At 44.6% G+C, this 18,967-nt stretch overlaps 2 protein-coding genes across 4 annotated transcripts in view; both read left to right on the forward strand.

Moving 5' to 3' along the window:
* The window catches only part of TRIM28 (tripartite motif containing 28), a 36,548-nt gene extending 34,062 nt beyond the window's left edge, over positions 1-2,486 (forward strand). For all 3 annotated transcript variants that reach the window (XM_079948506.1, XM_079948507.1, XM_079948508.1), the window contains one exon: positions 1,194-2,486. In XM_079948506.1, coding sequence (XP_079804632.1) covers positions 1,194-1,421 — 228 coding nt within the window. In that variant the 3' untranslated portion in view covers positions 1,422-2,486. The remainder of the gene's footprint in view (positions 1-1,193) is intronic.
* A 2,083-nt stretch (positions 2,487-4,569) lies between these two features.
* Positions 4,570-17,944, forward strand: UBE2M (ubiquitin conjugating enzyme E2 M). The gene is made up of 6 exons (XM_079948644.1): positions 4,570-5,190; positions 6,435-6,529; positions 9,106-9,144; positions 12,379-12,482; positions 13,164-13,227; positions 16,872-17,944. The coding sequence occupies exons 1-6, from the start codon at positions 5,082-5,084 to the stop codon at positions 17,010-17,012; spliced, it is 552 nt and encodes a 183-aa protein (XP_079804770.1). The 5' UTR covers positions 4,570-5,081; the 3' UTR covers positions 17,013-17,944.
* Positions 17,945-18,967: the final 1,023 nt, after the last annotated feature.

Genomic DNA, 18,967 nt, shown 5'->3' on the forward strand with positions numbered 1-18,967 from the left:
CAACCTGCGACAGGACTATCCCTAGATATGTAGAATGTCTAGATGTGCTGTGTTTGAATCTGGGGTGGTTTGTTTGTTTGTTTGTTTTGCTTACCAATGATATTGATTACTGTTTGAATGTTTCTAAATAACTTTGTAATGGCAATTTCATTGTTTTACTATTTTGGTAAAGTTTTTTTTTAACAGCCAAGCAGTATATAAATATTGTGAAATATATAAACTTTGTAAATACTTGACTCTTCTCCCCCACCCCCCTTTCACTTTTAACAGTTTATATATTTCCTTTGGAAATATATCCCTGGGTCCCCAAACTTAGGGTTCCCCAAGCCAAATACAGATGGCCTGTGGTTTATCTGGATTTGTGGTTGAAGATGGGAGTTGGCACATCCACCACATCTGAATATTTGTACCGCTACTCAGTTATATTTTTATTGCTTTTTTATTGGTTATATTGCTGTAACGGCTCCATAGAATTCCAATTGTAATAACAGGCAGGGGGAAAAAACAATTAAGGGGTCTGCCAAGACCAGCGATTTTCAGGTGGTTGGGGTAGGGTGTTGAATGTTTGGGAATCATTGATATTTACTGAGTATAACAAAGACAAGGGAACCTTTGTAGTTCTCTACTTAGTGTTAACACTTCCTGCAAATGTTTTGGTTAATATAAAAAACCTGTTTTACAGGTTCATTAGTGCCCCTTATTTAACATAGATAGAATATTTATTAGGTTTCTTATCTGCCCTTCACTATGAGGTATCTGGTTACAGGTGACACCAATTTAATAACGCGTTATTTAACACCAGTTAAAACTAACTGCAGTCATTAGAATAGGATGAGTTCTAAATGGGCTAGCTCCTTTCTGCCTGTAACGTAAGTTGAGCACTATTTCTTCTGCACACACACAGAGGGCCATGCGTGCTTGTGTTCACAGGTTGAATAGAGCCTGTTGGCTGACAACATTGGGCATCTAAATCTGTCAGCCGCCTAACACCGAATAGTTCAGGCAACAGCACAGCTGTATGTAATCCTGGGTGGATTCCCTCATGTGGCTTGTACTTGAAGGATAATGAGCACTCTTGCCTGCTGCATTCCCCAGCTAGTGTGTCAAGTGGGCAGTAAATATCCCTGATGTCTCACTTTTGATTGCTCGCTTGCTTTCCCCACACTCTGGGGTTTCTTTTTTTGTCTCATCAGGATAAGGAGGATGTCCAGTCCATCATTGGGCTGCAGCGCTTCTTTGAGGCCAAGCTGAGCGCTGCCTTTGGCGACCGGAAGTTCTCGGCACTCCGCGACCCCATCAATGTGGATGAGCCGCAGGAAAGTGGCCTTCTCCCTGTCCGTGGCTCCCCAGCCACCGACCTTGGTGAGGCCACCTCTTCTAAGCCTGATGGGAGCGGTGAGGACGAGGGAATGGCCACCTAAAAAGAAGTGAAGAAGCTGCTCCTATCGGACGGACCAGCATTCCACGGAGGAGGGGAAATGTGGGGGGGGGGGCACCCTCTTGAAGCTGCCTTCATTTTGTCTCTGCCCTCCACTCTTCTGGTCTTTCTTGGGCAGCCCTTCTTTGTTCCCTTCTGCACCTCTCTGCCTTTTTTTTTGAGAGTTATTGTAGACCTCGACTGCTTAGATAATGGTTATAAATCGTCTGACCTGTTCTCTCTCTTTTTTTTTTTTGCTTGGAAAATTTTATGCCCTTGTTCTGACAGATACACTTTGTGTTTTGTTTTGTTTTTGTATTGGAATGGAAAATGATTCGGGGCAATCCAGAACCCTATAACTTGCTCTCCTCTTGTATTCCTTTCTTGCTCCAAGTGGGAACAAAGTTGTAGTTCCCTTTTTATTATTTTTTAAAATTCTCCCACTCTCACCCCCCAGTCCTCACCACCGCACACCAAGGAGGGAGGTTGTTGTGGCCCAGAAACAAGTTGGATCTCCTAACAGAAAATCTCTGCCCCTTATAAGATACTTGACTGCTCTTGTGGGGTGTCCAGTAGGCCCCCAACTGCAGTGAGAGTTGAGGGCACAGACTCTCCTCTTTCTTGTCTGTTTTTTAAGTCTATGAATTTTTGAACATAGTGTTTTTTCTCAATTTATATGCGGTCCTAGTGAAAATCAACCTGGACATCTAATAGATGCAACTGTTGTTGGGCCTTCATGACAGCTGTTTTCTGAGGTGGTGGTGGTTTGATTATATATTTTTTTATTCCTGTGTCCAAATAGGACTCCTTGCTTTTTCTGTTGAGTTTGTTGAAGAGGAGAGATGTCTGTTTTCATAAGTCAAGGTAGTTGTAGGTTTTTAAATCCAGTTGTCCCCTCCGTGTAGCCGTACTTTTTGGCTGTACGTATCTTCAAAAGCTTTCTGTCCCAGTAGTTTATCCTCACTATCCCAAGAGCCATTCTCATGAAAATGTGCTTTTTTTTTTTTGCTTATGTATATTTTAGACTTTGCTTCTTTCCATGTTCGAGAAAAATAAAAGATGTTTGCAACTGGTGTGTCTTGTCAATTTGGTGGTGGTGGGAAAGAGTTTGATTTTCGATTTTCTGCATCACAGAGGGGTTATAATACAGTGAATTTGATAATCTCTGCCCAGTTGGCAGAATTCACAAAGGCATACTCTGGTGTTGTTTAATGCCTACTCTACTCTTGTCCCCATCCTTCCTTTTCAGTTCTACAGGGGTAACACTTAGGCTGAGTTGGGATCTGAAAGGTGGTTCAATCCCCTGGACTGGTGGTGTTGGTGGCAGCAGCCTGAATTTGGTGAGGCAGTGCCTCACTTGCCCTAATGAGTTGGCCTCCACTGGGCATAATGCAGCTTGAAAGCTGTATTGCCTGGCTCAAAAATTGCTCCCTTCCTGCTGTCCCAAGATAAGTTTTCTAAAAGGGGGGAATACACAAAACGAACAAAATAGGCAATTCACTTGCATGCACTAAAAGCACTAATCGTAACTGTAGCAAAAAAATAAGCCACAGTTTATTCCTGATGAAAAAAATGGATGGCTGCTTCTGTGATTAGTGAAAGCCCCCAGTTCCAATTGTAGAGTACCAAACAAATGAGCAGAAACCTGCGATACAACATTCTTTTGGAATGTTCTGCGATCCAGATTTGGTCCTACAGAAGATGACATTGATCCTGTGGAGTCTTAACTTTATATACAGTTTCTTGGGAAACTGTGGCTTAAGTGCCAAAATGAGATTTCCTGGCAGTTAATGGGTGGTCATAAATATGATCTGAACAAATTTGCATTAAATTTAATGAATGTGGGGAGGGGTTAAGATTAGGAGGGAGCTGAATTTAGTGGGTCTCTAAACAGACTGATGTGTGCCAGGTTGAAGGCACTTGAGTTAATGGTCCTGGTAAAAAAATAATAGGTCCCTAAATGCACTTTTGGAGTAAAAATGAGTTCTGGGTTTGAAAATAACCTGCTCTGGAACATATCACACTAGTGGATGATTGGTTCCCTAATTGCTTGGATTAATTTTTTTCTTGTTGAAAACAGGTGTTAATGCATACAATATCTTGTACAAACTTGGCGATGGTAATACAAGTAGTTATGTTTCAGAGTTTTGCTTCTGCAAGTCAGGATGGGATCAAGAGAGATTTTTTCATACTTCGTTTTTTTAAAACATATTTTAATTGTTAATATCCTCGCTCTTTTAAGAAGCATCAGGAAGCCATTTAAAAAGGAGCGGGTCAGGTCAGGTCTCCACCCGCATTAGAAGTATTCCCTTCCCTTTTATTTGCATCAATTAAAACCAATACATGCGAACACGGAGTGGCTTTCCTCAACGATGCAACTGATGGAAAGAAGATTCCGGTTCGTAAAAGGGGGCAGAGAGGCAGCTGCGCGCTCTTAACAGAAAAAACCACCACACTAATGTACCGATAGTGCAAAGCTGATCCACGCTTGAGTACGCGAAAATAAAGCCTGTGGGTTTCTACGAGGTTTCTTCCCATACAAGCGTGCACAGAATTGTACCCGTGGGGACAGAACTCCGTTTATGCACAAAGGAGGCGGCGCGGCTTGCAGAGAACAGCCGCTTTCGCACATGCGGCTCAAAGGGACAAGAACAAGGGAGTTCCACGCTATTCCCTTACTGCCGGTTCTCGTGCGGGTGCCTCCTTTTGCGGGGCAGGGTGCATAGCGCAGAACGGAGCGGGGGAGGGCTCGTTGCTTTGCCCTCGCATTCGCCTCCGGTAAGGTTTTAAAGTACAGAACGGCAGCTTGGACAGTGTCTCGAAGCGGCGGCGTTTCTTCGCACGCCGTTCAACTGGGAGCCGGACGTGCCCATCGAGCTGCCTTTCGGGCTCTAGAATCCTATTGCTCGGAGCCCGAACGCCGGCCGGAAAGCGCCGACGCCGTTTCGTCACACGCACCCCGGCTCGTTGGGATTGGGGAGGGGCCTTCTCCCACCCCCACTACCCTGAGCCGTGTGGTAAAGAGAAGAGGAGCCGGAAATCACCGAGGGCCGCTCCGGAGAGTTCCGAGAGCTTCGAGCGAGCGTCGGGAAGACCCGAGTGCTTCCGGAGAGAGGGCGGGCGGAGCTGGAGGGCGTGAGGCGGAAGTTGCCGACAGTCTTCCGGGAAGGGCCGAAGGGGGCTGTCCGTTGCCGTCCGACACACTCACACACTCACAGAGCCCGCAGTAGGGAAAAGCGGCGGCGCTCTGAGGCGGGGCGGCCCCGGTTTCTTGGCCCCTTCGCTCCTTCCTTCTCTTTCTCTCCTCTCTCTTTTCTCCCCCTCGCTCTTTCTCCTCTCCCTGCCCCGCTCCCTCCTTCTCTTCCCCCCTCCATCCCCGCCCCGGCCGCCCCGTCCCTCGGCCGACCCCGGCGGGCCAGGCCAGGCCAGGCCTTGGGAGTCGCTTCCTCCGCCGCCGGCGCCGGCGCCCCCCTCTTCCCTCTTCCCCCCTCTCTCTCCTCCCCCCTCGTCCCTCCCTCCCTCCCTCCCTCCCCCTCCCTCTCACCCCCCACAAGACGGGCCAGGCCGGGCCTCGGTAGCCGGGTGGGAGAGGCCCCGGCCGGAAGGGCGAGAGACCAGCCAGCCATCCCTACGCCGCCGCCGCCAGCCAGCCAAGCCAGTCAGGATGATCAAGCTTTTCTCGTTAAAGCAGCAGAAGAAGGAGGAGGAATCGGCCGGCGGCACCAAGGGCTCCAGCAAGAAAGCCTCCGCCGCGCAGCTCCGCATCCAGAAAGGTTGGGGAGGGGGGAAAGGAAGGAAGGAAAAGGGGGGGAAAGTACCTTGTCCTCCCCATCACTCAAACACGCATAATAATAGGCACTCTGGGCTGTAGATCGGTCCTACTCCGTGGCCTCTGTGCACACAGCAAGTGAGAATAATGTTTAAAGAGGACGGTGCCCCTCTCTCCTGGGGATATGAGGGGCTTGCAATTTGGGGGGAAAAGAAGAAGAAGCTAAAATAGTTTATGCACTGCTGATAAAGAGGTGCTCACTTGCTTTATTGGTAGGACAGTATGACTAGCGTTGCAGAACTGGGTGGGCTTTCCAAATGCCTCTTTATCGTTGTTTGTAGAACATCTGTACCCCCACTGTGCAAACTACGATAAATGCTGCCTAAGGGAGTGGCAGAGGTGAAACTTGGAACTGGAGAGTGCCCACTATTTTAAGTGACTGTGGATGTTGGGGTACATACTCCGGGTTGGAATTCTGAAATTCAAGCCTGAGGAAGTGTTGGATGAGCAATGCCTCTTTGGCTGATGACACCAAAGCACTGTTTCATGCCCAAGGTGGTCTTGTGTTCGTTTGAGTCCTGGGGCCCTTGCTCAGACTATATATTTACTTATTTATTACTGCTTTTTCTTCTATCCTGTCTTTCTCCAGGGAACTCAGGGTGGCACCCATTGTGTCTTCACATTTTTACTCCTATGGCAAATCTATGACTTCAAATAGACTTTATAGAGGCCATCTTTAGGGAGCTTAATGTCTGAGCAAGAATTTTAAGCCCCATCTAACAGAGAACTAAGTATATAGTTCTTAAAATAAGCTCTTTCCCCTGTTTTGTCTTAGAGTGAGAAATGAAACAAATCTTCAGGTCCCCTTCCGTGTTTGATTACTCATAAGTAATTGCCAGCTCTTGTACATGCACACCCGTCGCTCTTTTTAATTTTTGCGTACGGTTCCATAGATCTCTATTTCCAACATGCTAGCATGGACTTGTATTCAGATGGAAGCATTTCCTTTTGTTCCTGACTTGTGACCAGGGAGCTGATGGCATGTCTGTGCCCCCTTTTTCTAATTTTTTAAAAAATGAAATGGCACCTCATTTCAGCAAATCACAAAGCTTGCAAGGCCACTGGGAAAAAAGGGATAGGAATAGATTTTGATTTAAAAAGTGGGAGGTTTATTTTGGTTTTGGCCTGATCACCAGTCTCGTGAAGTAGTCTGTCCCTGCAACTGACCACTTCTGCTTTTCCTCCCAGATATTAATGAATTGAATTTGCCGAAAACATGCGAAATAGACTTTTCAGACCAGGATGACCTCCTCAACTTCAAGCTAGTTATCTGCCCTGATGAGGTAAGTGGTAGAGAGAGGAGTCATGTAGCCAGACCACTCTGCTGGGGCTTGCCATTCTATTTGTCACCATAGAAAGGCCTGGTGGGTGTGCCAGGAAACTCCATTGCATAATAGCACAATTCTAAGGTACAGCTAAAGCAGGGAGGAGTCTTGCATCAGTTGACAGGAGATGATATCCACCACCATGAGGTTGACAGAATTCTAAGATCTGGCTGTTTTTCTTTTTATTCTGCCTGTGTAAGAAACCTGTGCAAAGAATCTATTGTTGAACTTTAGATTTCTGTGATTATTTTACTTTTTAAAAATGTTTCTAGTCGGGGCTGTGGTGGCATTTTGAATTGCTTAAGGACTGTGCCTTAAGTGACACTAGTGATCAGGGATGCTCCATCCTTCCCTCCCCCATAGAACTCTCTCATGTTTCCTATTTTTAAATCTATCTTGACCTCTTTCTTACCTATACCTTTTATCCTCATTCTGTACCATGGAGGCTGTAATCTACCTGCCCAGCCTCTGTGCCTGCCAGCTTGTTACTTCTAGGTAAAATAATTGAGATGCTCCCAAAACTTAAAATATCAGGTACAAAATGCATGCCAAGTAAGTGGGTATTTTATTTTATTTTAATTTCACTTTGACATCTTACAAATTTCGGAGGCACAAGTTAGCTTCCTTGATCCAGAATACAAAAGTCCAACAATATCACATGAAGCTACCCACACTTTAAAAGATCTTTTTCAGAAGCACTGTCCAGGATCCCTAGGCTATCTAGGATCCAGAAGAGTCTTGGCTGTGGGAATGCTCTCCAGCAGGGGTGATTAACTTATGGTTCTCCAGAGGGTGATGGATTAAAACTTCCATCATTGTGGCCAGGGATGATGGAAGTTGTAGTCTGACAAAAACAGAAAGGCCACAGGTTAACCACCTCTACCCTGTGGGAAGGTTCCTTCTCTGCCCCTTTGCTCCTCATTCTTCGATTTAAAGCCAAGATCTCTAGAATCCTGTTATATCTGCTAATGTCTGCAAGGAATTACTTAAGTTTCTACTGCTTATTTAATTTGCTGTTTGTTACCTTGTTTTTCATGTCTTGTAGTTGATTGTGTGTTTTGATTGTTTAATTTTTCACATTGAGCCACCTTGGAGACCTGCTAGGTCAAAAAGAAAGGATAAAATGTTTTAATACATCCATATTAGTGCAATATATATTTTATCAGCAAGAGAGGTAAGATTAACCATACCTTAGCATTTTGTAGTGCTTATTCTTTATCTGTCTTGGCATGCTGTCCCTAAAGAGGAGTTCAGCATGTTTTATACACTTCATGATCAAGGTGCATCTTTATTTTCCTGTCCTAGGTCTTTACTGTACTCAAGTGTACTCAAGTCTCCTGGTTTAGCTAATTCCATGCAACCAGAACTAATTGGCCATATTCCCTTCTATTCCGTAGCATGTTCATATGAGCATTTTTTTCAGGCAGTACTGCTTGCAATTTCAACTACATACACATACTCTGGCTGCAGTTCTCTCTTATCTTGGGCAGTGGTTTATTTGAGCACAGGTGTACTAAACCTTCAGACAGTGGCGTTTTTCTCTACCTGTGTGTTTGGCATTGTAACCGTGCATGTGGCGGGTTAAAGTGTGAGCTGTGAGATGAAAGAAGGAGATTAATTATGTGTAACTGACTTTGGGCCACAGACCATCAAATCTGGCATTTGATTTGCGCAGATTTCAAGTATTGGCTGATATGATAAACTAGGTACATGGAACATTTTTGGATTGATACTTATTTTGAGATGGCTGTTGATAGCACTTCATTTCAGGAAACTTCTTTCTGAATGTACCTTTTCCTCATGGTGATATGGCAAACGAACAAGGCCCGGGGTTCCTCAGAGTGGGTGTCACATAGGCGCACATTCGGTTTTCATGTTTTTGTGAAAATTACAGGAGGAAGCTGCCTTGTGTATATTTACTGTTTCAAAAACTGGGGCCGTGAGTCACCATTCATTGTTGCCTTCCACCATCTGAAGCAAGCACTGAAAGTTGGAGCCCTGCTGGGATGGCACAATAAGTAGTAATCTGTGATGATTGGTGCTGGCCATTACTGAAAGCCTCAACTTAAAAACCTGAGAATCTTTGTTTGCATTTTCAGACAAAGGGGTTTTTGCAGTCAAGGATACTGATAAGTGTTGGTAGATGGTGGAAAATAGAGAAAAAGCACCTCTGCTAAACACAGTCCTTCTACTATGGTTCAAAGTCTCTCTTCTGATCTTCTGTGCACATAAACACATTTTAGCGCATCAGAATTTCCACCCCCGCCTGTTTTCCCAACTAGTTTACCATTTTGTTTTCTGGTTTGGGAAAATTAGCTGTACATCCAGAATACTGGGTTTGCAAAAGTGCAGAGATTTATGAAGCGTTAATCACCTTGCTGTACACATTCAGTTTTGACTGTTTGGATGAGGGATTCTAGAGTTGATTAAAATGTTTTATCATTAACCTGCCTTCCCCCACCCAAAAAGGTGAATCTTGCTCTCTTTTATATGGAGCCAAAATTGCTTAAAATGTTTAAATTTTTGCCTTGCAGGGCTTCTATAAAGGTGGGAAATTCGTTTTCAGTTTTAAAGTAAGTAACCTCCCTGTTTTCTCTTGTCCAAGCCCCAGGCTTTTAACGGGGTGGTGTGGTGGAGGTATACGTTTGGTTGTAGGAGTTTGTCTTGGCACACTATCAAGCTGCCTGCTTTTCACTGCATTTTAGCCACCCTTTTTTACTCGGGTTAGTTATAAGAGGCTATATATTGTGTCAACAGCCATGTAGATGAGTAAAAGTACTAATAATTGGGGCAGAGGGGGGCAGGAAAGGAGAGGAAGTAATAGATTGGTTCATTGTAAGGTACAATGTGATTGTGTGCTTCCTTGGGTGTATCCCCAACCCCCAAATCTGACTTTACTTCTGGGAGTACCTGAGCTTTCTTGGGCACACGCAGAACCCTGTGGTTGATTTTATGAACGTAGATCCAGGCATGACTGGGAATGGGGTGGGGCAGCACGACAGGGTTTGTCCTTATTTTTCTGCCTCAAAGCTGCCTGGTTCAGGGAAAACCATTTGATGGGAAAGAGAGACCTTTTTTAAAATAAATAAACACCCCCAAAAAAAACAACCACCAAGGGAGAACGATTGGGGAGGGATTGAAGGCATGTCCTAAATGGGCTGTTGCCTGATGTAAGACTTCCTACTTAGAGAATCTCATACTGGGGATTGTCTGTGCTTGAAGACATGGTTGCTGAATGATTTATAAATTGAAGAAATTCTACTTCTTTGTGTAGAATAAATTCCGCAGCTACATGCATTGTTTGGGATTTTGGGGCTGCTTGTTTGTTTTTTACTGTTGTTGCTTTTACCAAACTTAAAAATATATATATATTTTAGAGTTTGAAGTGACTTTAGCCAAGGAATGGGCTGGAGTGAGGAGCCCTTGTGGGAATTCTCTTCTGCCTGCTGCCCATTCAAATGTTTTGGACTACAGCTTGCATCATCCCTGACCATTGGCCATGCTGTCTGGGGCTGATGGAAGTTGCGATCTGAAAACATAGAAGGGAAAGGCTGCCCTGGTTCTGATCATCTAGTAAACATTGTTTTTTGTTTTCAAACTTGCCAGCCCCTCGAAACATGAGGTTTATAAACCAGATTTTTAAAAAAGTGATCTAGGAAGTTCTTCTCACTTTAAAACTTACCTGCTTCCAAATTGGGGTATCTCATAGCACCTAGTGTTTAGCCCCATTGGTCTTGAATTAATCTATCTGGGGTGCACATTCCATTGCTCAGAACCCGGCATCCCTGCAATTTTTGCTTTCATTTAAACTTTCCGTCTCACTTTTAAAAAACACCTAGTTCTGAGAAGATCAGTGAGCACACAGGCTACTAACGAATCAAAACAAAAGGGTAGCTGAAATGTTTCCTGTACAGCTCTGACCCTCTCTATTTATTTATTTTTTTGTTAGAAGTTTTATTTTTTTTAACCCTGCCTTTCCAGTAAAAAGTGCTCAAGGTGGATCTTCTCTCTCCATGTCAGGGCCATTTCTGTGAAAGCCCAGCAGCAGCTGGGCTAAATGATGCAAATGAAGAAAAATGTTGGGTGTGTAGCTTGGCAAGGAACCTGGCTTGTTTTGAACTTGGAGGTGAAAGAGGAAAGAAACTCGGTGCTGTTTAGGCCTCTGCGCTGTCTTGGCAATTCTTAAAATGTACTTGCCCAATGAGCCAGAGCTGTTAGTAGAAATTAGGAGTTCTGATGAGGATGTAGAGGAGTTAGGAAAGGGGCTGCCAGCCATGGTGAAGGGTTTCTCTGCTAATTATTCATCTTTCTTGACTAGAGGGGGAAAGTGACAAAAGTATGAAATGTAAACAATTAAAATTAGCTTTAATTACGGCTATTTAAAGGCAGCATTAATGGGAAGAACCTTGGAAAGTTTATAGAAATGTAGTGAGGGTGTTTGTAATTGTGAGTGGGCCCCAAGATTTCCCTTCCTTTGTCAGTTGGGCTTGATGCATAAATGTTGGCCGTAATTATATTTTTATCCCACCCTTCAGGGTGTTATGCATGGTTCTTCTTCCTCCCTCACCTGCTGTTTGATTATTGTAACAGCCATGTGGGATAGGCCTGGCTGGGTGCTGGTTACTCGTCATAAGGCACCCATGGAGCTGCTTGGTTGATTGAGGGATTGTTCCTGGGTCTCCCCAATCCATGTCCCAAAAACATATTCTCTATATAGCCCATTGGGTCTTAAAGCTTAATCCACAATAAAATCTTTCACCAAGGTGATGCCTTCTTCTATCAAGCTATCAAGTTTGATTTTAAAGCTGTTTCTTTCCTGAAGACATTGGAAGTATTTCTCTCAACCTAATTTAAAACAGACATAGATCCCTGTATCTTGAGAGCATGTTGGGCTTCTTCCCTTCACCTTTTCTCCCAGTAAGTGTTGCCACTCACAAAGATCTGGATCTCACCGTTTCAGCAACTCAGTCACAGCAGTTTCCTTGTTTTTATTTATTTTAAAGTGTTAATTTATATGATCCTTGAGTCATATTCCCCAGGCAATTGACAAAATAAAAATACACAATTACTATCTGAAAGGCATTCTATAGAAGCACCTGTTTGCTTCTGGAACCAGCATTTCACTGCGCACATGAATAAGAGATGCCAGAGATTTCTAATAGAAGATGGTGCATTAAGTGCTTCAAGGAATGACTTGATTACAGTCATACCTTGGTTTTCAAACAGCTTAGTTCTCAAAGTTTTTGGCTCCTAAACGCCGCAAACCCGCAAGTGAGTGTTCCAGTTGGCGAACTATTTTTGGAAGCCGAACGTCCGACGGTGCTCCCACAGAGCTTCCTGCAGCCCATCAAAAGCTGCACTTTGGTTTCCGAATGTTTTGGAAGTTGAACGGACTTCCAGAATGGATTCTGTTTGACTTCCAAGGTACAACTATATTTGCATGTCTGGGGCAAACTTCCTAGAGGAGAGGTGGGGAACCTATCACTCAGCAAATATTGCTGGACTACACTTCCCATTGTTCCTCACCATTGAGCATTGTGGCTAGGTCTGATGGGAGTTGTAGTCTTGCAGGTTCCATACCCTGTGACCTAGGGCAAACAGGTTGCAAAACCTAGAGTGTATGAAGATAAGATACCATGTTAGGAAATTAGTTTGTTGGTGTGAGAGAAGTTGATCTGCTAGGTATGGCTTATGTGTGTCCAGGATTTTGTGACTGGTAATCTTAAGGTTTCGCTGTGCATTATTGAATGTCTTATAATGAACCCAAGAGGCCAACAGCTCTTATTTTTCTTTTATTTCATTTGCAGGTGGGACAAGGGTACCCACATGACCCACCCAAGGTGAAGTGTGAGACCATGGTATATCATCCCAACATAGACCTAGAAGGCAATGTCTGCCTAAATATCCTCAGGTACAGAGGCTGCTCTGCTGTCCTAAGCCCTATATTGCATTCATTTCTATATATTGTTTTTTTGCAGCTGTCGGTGAACTTCTCTAAAATTATAAAGTAACCATGTATGCCAAGCATTATCACGTCACTATGTCTCCCTGTTGATTATCCTAACTTATTTTTCAATTGGATATGAAAACATTATTTCATTTTGGGTCATCAGTAACATTCCCTGCTTTTGCCTTCATAATAATAATAACCAGTTGATTTGCTGGACTTTGATAAAACTACATTGATGTGAACAAACAAATGAGAACCAAGGAGAGTAAAAGTTCGGAACCAGCTTGACAGTACTGAGGCCTGTTCTTGGGCTATTTTTTATGGGTTTTAAGAATTTTATTCAAATGTGTTTCGGTAATAGAGTTCTACTATATGCCTCTTCAAGCATTAAGATTTTAAACAATGTCCTGGTTCTTAGGGAAATTTCTTCTTCATCCTGTTTGGTGCAGTGTCACACAGTGATCTTATTATTATGACATTTGTTGTTTGCCTTATACAAAATGCATCTCAATATGACTTGACTTAAGATAAAATACAAAAAATAAATAAATCCTTAATCCTACCCTACATTTCATTCTGCTGTTACTACTCCTTTTGGGAGGTTTTCCTTTCCCTACTCACTTTTTTCTCTCTCTCACACAGAGAGGACTGGAAGCCTGTACTAACAATAAACTCTATAATTTATGGCCTGCAGTATCTCTTCTTGGTGAGTATACGTGAAGTTGAAAGTAGAAAACGCAGAAAGAAACATTTCTTTCCTCACTTGAGCCTGAGCTGAAAGTGTGGGTGTAGGAATGGGAGACACACGGCACAGAAGGTAGAAGAAATGCAGCACTGGCTTGATGATTCTGTGGGTGTTAGTGTGAGACAGGGTGTGCATAAGGTAAAGGCAGTTTTGGCTTTATATAGTTGTGCTTGGGTAGGATGTGTGTATTGTGCTGTCTCGTCAGCCTTCAAGAATAGCTTGAGATGGGGATTTGCCTTTGTACAGCAGTGTACTTGACAGATTTGGCAAAGAAGCGTTCTGACAGCCTCTGATCCAGGGTAGCTTGACGTAAACCAGTGTTCTTCATCCTTGTGTCACCACATGTCAGTGGACTGCAGCTCCCATATTCCCCAACCATTTTCGCCAATGACGAAAAATAAGAGTTGTAGTTCAGTAACATCTGGGAATCTATGGTTGAAGAGTACTGACTGAAATCTTGTTTTAGCTTCCTAATACATTTATTTCCTTAACAGTTATGCATATTAATATGTGGTTGTAACAGTGAAAACATACCTGTTTGTAATAAGATGAAGCCCCAGGAGCATAATCTGGAAACCTCTCGTCATCCACCCTCTGATGCACTTTCCACTACAAAATCTATTAGTGCAGTCATGTGCATGTTTACTAAAATGCAAGTCTTGCTATCTTAATAGGGTTTTCTCCTAGGGAAGTATACACAGAATTTCAGTCTCTCCTTAAATCAGGGACAGTTCGTAAAATTAAGTAGTTTTGTTTAGCTTTCTGTATATGTGTAAGGACACACAAATTACTTCCCTGGTGACCAAGTACCACCAACTTTCCGTATACAGTAGGTGGTAGTTACTGGGCAGAAAGTCTATAAATACCGTTCATACAATAAATACATTCCAGGAGCAATGAGCCCTGTAATGCTGGTCTGCAAGGTACCCACATTTTTTGCTCTTGGATTATAATTTTACATAGAAAATTAAGCTTTAATTCATTGCTTTTAATCGGGGATCCAGCTTTAAAAGACCTGTTTGTCTTACATCAATATTTATTCTATTGTATTCTGAAAAACCAGGTTATTTTAAAGGGGTGCTTAATATAACTTTTTTAAAACTCTGATTTAAAAAGTTTTTGCTGTTTTAAGGCATTTAAATCATTTTTTATACAGCCTGGTTTGCGTGGATTTGCAATACAGCTGGTGCTGCTGTTCCTCTGGGTTGTGTCTCTCAACCCTTCTGACAACTGTAGATCTTGTTGTCATGGTCCCTCCCAGCATAGTTGTCAGAAAGCGAAATGATATACCATAATGTCTCATAACTCCCAACTCAGACTTGCCATGCTTTTTTGTCTATTATGTGCTTTTGGAGCTGAATTGGAGAGTGGTGATCATTTTTTTCTCAAATAGGCTTGGAGCCTATTTGCTTCAGGGAATGGGGAAGCTGAAACTGACCCAGTTATTCGGTTACAACTCTCATTGGCAGGGTGAGAGGCAGAGGAACATTTGAGGTCATGTGCCCTGGTAGTTCTAAAAGCCTTGGTTGACCTTGTGTCCAAAGAGTGTAGAGGAAGAGGGTGTAGCACACTGTCTCCTAGGAGACAGATTCATGGTGAGAGGCTGGCAGCTCTCAGGTGGTGTGGGCTGTTTCTAGGCAGATTCAAGCCTCTCCTGGAAACCATCCCTGCGAGTGCTTTCATGAGGTCAGGAGGCAAAGTGCCAACGTAATGGGGAAACACAGCGTGTGGCTATACATCAGTTCTTACATTTCTGATCATTGCTGAGGTTGCTAGAGGTTATTATGCTATTTCTGTAGGCTTGCTGATGTATTCCTCCCCCCCCCCCAAGTTCCTTGCATGAAGCCTTTCAGAGGCTTCTGTGGACTTACTTTGCCCCACTCATTTGTATTTCCCTCCCTGCTAAGTGCAAGAGGTGATGCTGGGAGACGATGCTACATTAGGATAGCCTTAAATGTTCTCTCTGTTTGATGGGGAGGAGAAGGAAAAGGAAAAGGAGGAGGCTTGCTATAATAACAAGAGAACCCCAGCCCCTGGAGCAATGCAAACCCAGAGGTTAGAAGCCTCTTCTCATCACTGAAACTGAAGGCCACTTCATGTGATTCACTAGAGACAGAACCCAGGGGACTGTTTGTGCAGTTGAATGGGATCAAGTTGTAAACGGTGGCATGGGAAGGGCTTTTGCCACTTGATTATGCTGAGTTCTCTATAGGCTGCTAGAGCTGTTGCTGTGTCTTTTCTAGCTGCTAATCCAAGGCATGGTTTTAGGGAATGCCTTCATTTTCCTTTGTATTGGAGGGAAATTGCTTGAGGACATTGAATCCTTCAGGTTAAGTTGGGCATCAGCCACACTGATGAAAATGGTGTGCAGATGATGTTAATAAAATATCAATCAGGGTTTGACTTGCTGTAGAGCATGTAGTGAAACCCTGCTATTAAACTTGCATGGTTTTTCTCTGTAGGTGGGCCTACTCTTGGGTCTGGATTGATCTGCCAACCAATTGATCTTCTTGCCCGTCAATGCAGGAGTTCAATGCTACCTTTTTAGCTAGTTCCAATTCTGTGGGAATAAATGTACTAAAAGCAGCGATGATCCCAGTTCTTGTTTTAGCCCACCAATCTTAAATGTGCCTTAGCTTCAATGTTTATCTTTCACTTCTCCAGCTGTCTTCCCCGAAGCCCATCTTGCTATTCCTAGAACAGGCAAGGGGAATCTCCAGTCCCTGTGCCGGACTAGGTGCTCCAGGGTCCCTAATTCCACTTCAGAGATTGCTTTTCCTCAGCCATATCCACCTGAAGTTGAGTGGCATTAACTGTTGGGTAGCTAAAACTTGTCTGCAAAGGAACAACCAGGAGCCTTCGATTGCACTCCTGCTTTTCTCCATTGCCACCATGGTTTGTGCTTGGTGCCTTTTGAATTCAGCACTGAAAGTTAGCTCTGCTGAGATAAGCTCCATTTGGGAGCTCCCAGTAGGAATTCCTAAGTGGAGCTGATCACTGCCAAGAGCAGGACTTTAGTTCAGCTCTGAATTTAAACACTGCCAAATGCAAGTTCATCTGACAAGCAACAATTGGGAGCTCATGGCTTAGAGCACACTCCCTGTTGTTTCTTTGCAATGGGACTTGCAAAGCCCTGCTTCTTCCTGGCAAACACTGGTCCACCTGATGTCATTTGACTGGTGACTGACAGCTGGATGGACTTGCCCACCCCTTAAAAGTGGCCCACATAGGGATGGCTGCTTTTCCCACCCGTTAAAAGTGGCCTATGTAAGGATGGCTGCTTTTGGATTCACCCTGCCTGCTCAAAGAGATTCTCCACCCCTGCTCTAGAACATCAGCTATTCACCTTGGACCATGAGTAAGGCATCTGCACTCCAGTACGGAAATTGGGATTTGTGATGGGCGGGGGGGGGGGGGGAGTCGAGTGAACCCCAGGCAGCTCTGTGAACAGGTAACAGAACAGGAATGTGGGTTGGCATTTAATCTTGCATCTGACGAAGTGGACTCTGCTCCATGAAAGCTTGTGCCATAACAAGTCCATGTCTTTGAAGGTGCTGCAAATCTCTTTGGCATTTAATAATAGAGCTTTTCCTCCCTCCCCACAGGAGCCAAACCCTGAAGACCCCCTGAACAAAGAGGCTGCTGAAGTCCTCCAGAACAACAGACGCCTGTTTGAGCAGAACGTCCAGCGCTCCATGCGGGGCGGCTACATTGGCTCCACCTACTTTGAACGCTGCCTCAAATAGAACTGACCGGCTCCGGGCACAAACCTGCCCTCCCCATGCCCCTTCATCTCCCTTCCAGCTCTCCTAAGGGACTCTGCCAACACCGCTGCCTTCAGCCACCAAGGGGGGCACAGGAGTCAGAAATTGGCAGGAGGCCCCCTCCATCCTCCTTTCCCAGCTTCCTCGCCCCACCTGCCCGCCTTCCTCCCCCCCCCCAACTGCCATCCTGGGGCCCCAGCAGCTGCCGCCTCACTAAACCCTCGTACCTTTCTCCCCACTCTCCCTGTGTGCTGCTGCGGGGCGAGGGGTGAGGTTACTGCTGCTTCTCTGCCATGCCCCACCGCATTGGGGTAGCCACCTGCCCCATGGGGCTGGGTGTGCAGGACCCCATGATGGTGCCCGTTTGCCTTTCTGGGGGCTGTGGTTTTGCTGCTAAGAACAGAAGGCTCCCTCTGTGCTCTGGTACCCCCTGCCTGCAGTGTGGTATAACTGCACTGCATGATCCGCAGGCCATTTGCCTCTCCTTTCCTCCTCCCTTGCTGGGCACCACGGCTTCCGAGCGTAACTATTTATTACACAGGGGAGGCTCTCGAGGGCTGGGTGAGTCTGGGAGGCTGAGAGGGGGTGTTGAGCCATCTCCATCCTGCCCCAGGCGCCGTGGCTCTGGGGAGGCTGGGTCAGGCCTGGAATATTCCTTTTAGAATCAACTCACTTGTGTGTCTGGTTTTTAAGGAAAAATAAAAAAAACCACAACCAAAACAACCAGTGCTAATAATAATAGTAGTAGTAAAAATGTAATGGGGGCAGCGCTGTCTCCCAACTGTGTCCACCAGGGCCTGCCCAGCAACGAACACTCTCTGCCTCTCCAGTGACTCCTGCGAGCCCCTGGCCAAAATAAAGCCACTGTACTTATAGTGTGTCGGGTTATTAAAGGGGAATGTTAGCGCACTCAATTGGCCCCTTGCCTCTCTCTCTCTTGTGTTCTGCTTCCTTCCGCCCTGGTGAGCGTCCAGTGAAGTCCAGTGTCCATAGAAACGCCTTGCATAGCATGCAGTTTTCTTCAGCCCCCCATTTGCCATCCACTGAGACAAGCAGGTCCTGTGTACTCAGGAAGGAGGGGGGGGCAAGAGTTGGACGTGTGTGCCAAAGAGGGGCTAAAGAAACAATACCTTTTGCGAAAAACTTCACCTCCGCACCTCATTTTATTCCTTTGAAGACTTGGTTCAGTTCTGCGTTAGGACACCTTCAAAAATTAAAAGCAAATCAAGGGTTGGATCTCTCTATGAGTGAGATTCAGGGCGATGCCTAATTGTGTCAGTCTGCTCAGGCAACAGCCATTCTGCCAGCAAGAGCCTTGCTCTTGGCATAGTGCAACAGCCAAATCCAAATGTCCCACGAAAGATGTGTGATTCCTAGTGCAAACATTTCTACTCTGACAGTTAAGCTTTGTGTGGTCTTGCGCTGCGGCTTGCAGAACAATGTCAGTGCTCAAAGCTCCTTGAATTGGATCTGGCTCTCAGTTGTTCCATGATACACAGCTAAGAAGTGTGTGTACGCTTTGCGTTTGTCTACATAGAGTGTTGTGACCACAATTCTTTGCATATTTACACAGAAGCAAGTTTTGTATTGAGTGGGGCTTATTACATACTCAAAACTGCTTTGCTATTAACCATTTTGCACAGTGACCATAGTGTTCTCCCTACTTCCCATTTTACAGATACAAACACTTTCCTAAGTATAGTCTAGGGATGAGTGTCATGAAGTCTGATTTGATTCTGCTATGAGAATTTCAGATCAGCTACTTTGGTGCAGCTATGCAAAGTTCTGTTGCAATGTAACTACTCTTCTTGGTGCTGGTTTCAGTGAAAGATTATGAAGGAATCTACATGTAAAAAGGAGTTCTGCTCATATTTTCTGTGGAGATTCCTGGAGTAGTTATTCTGAATTCTTGGGTGCTGTTTCCTGCACTGGGATAC

Source organism: Podarcis cretensis, assembly GCF_951804945.1.
Source record: "Podarcis cretensis genome assembly, chromosome: 13".
Lineage (NCBI taxonomy): Eukaryota > Metazoa > Chordata > Lepidosauria > Squamata > Lacertidae > Podarcis > Podarcis cretensis.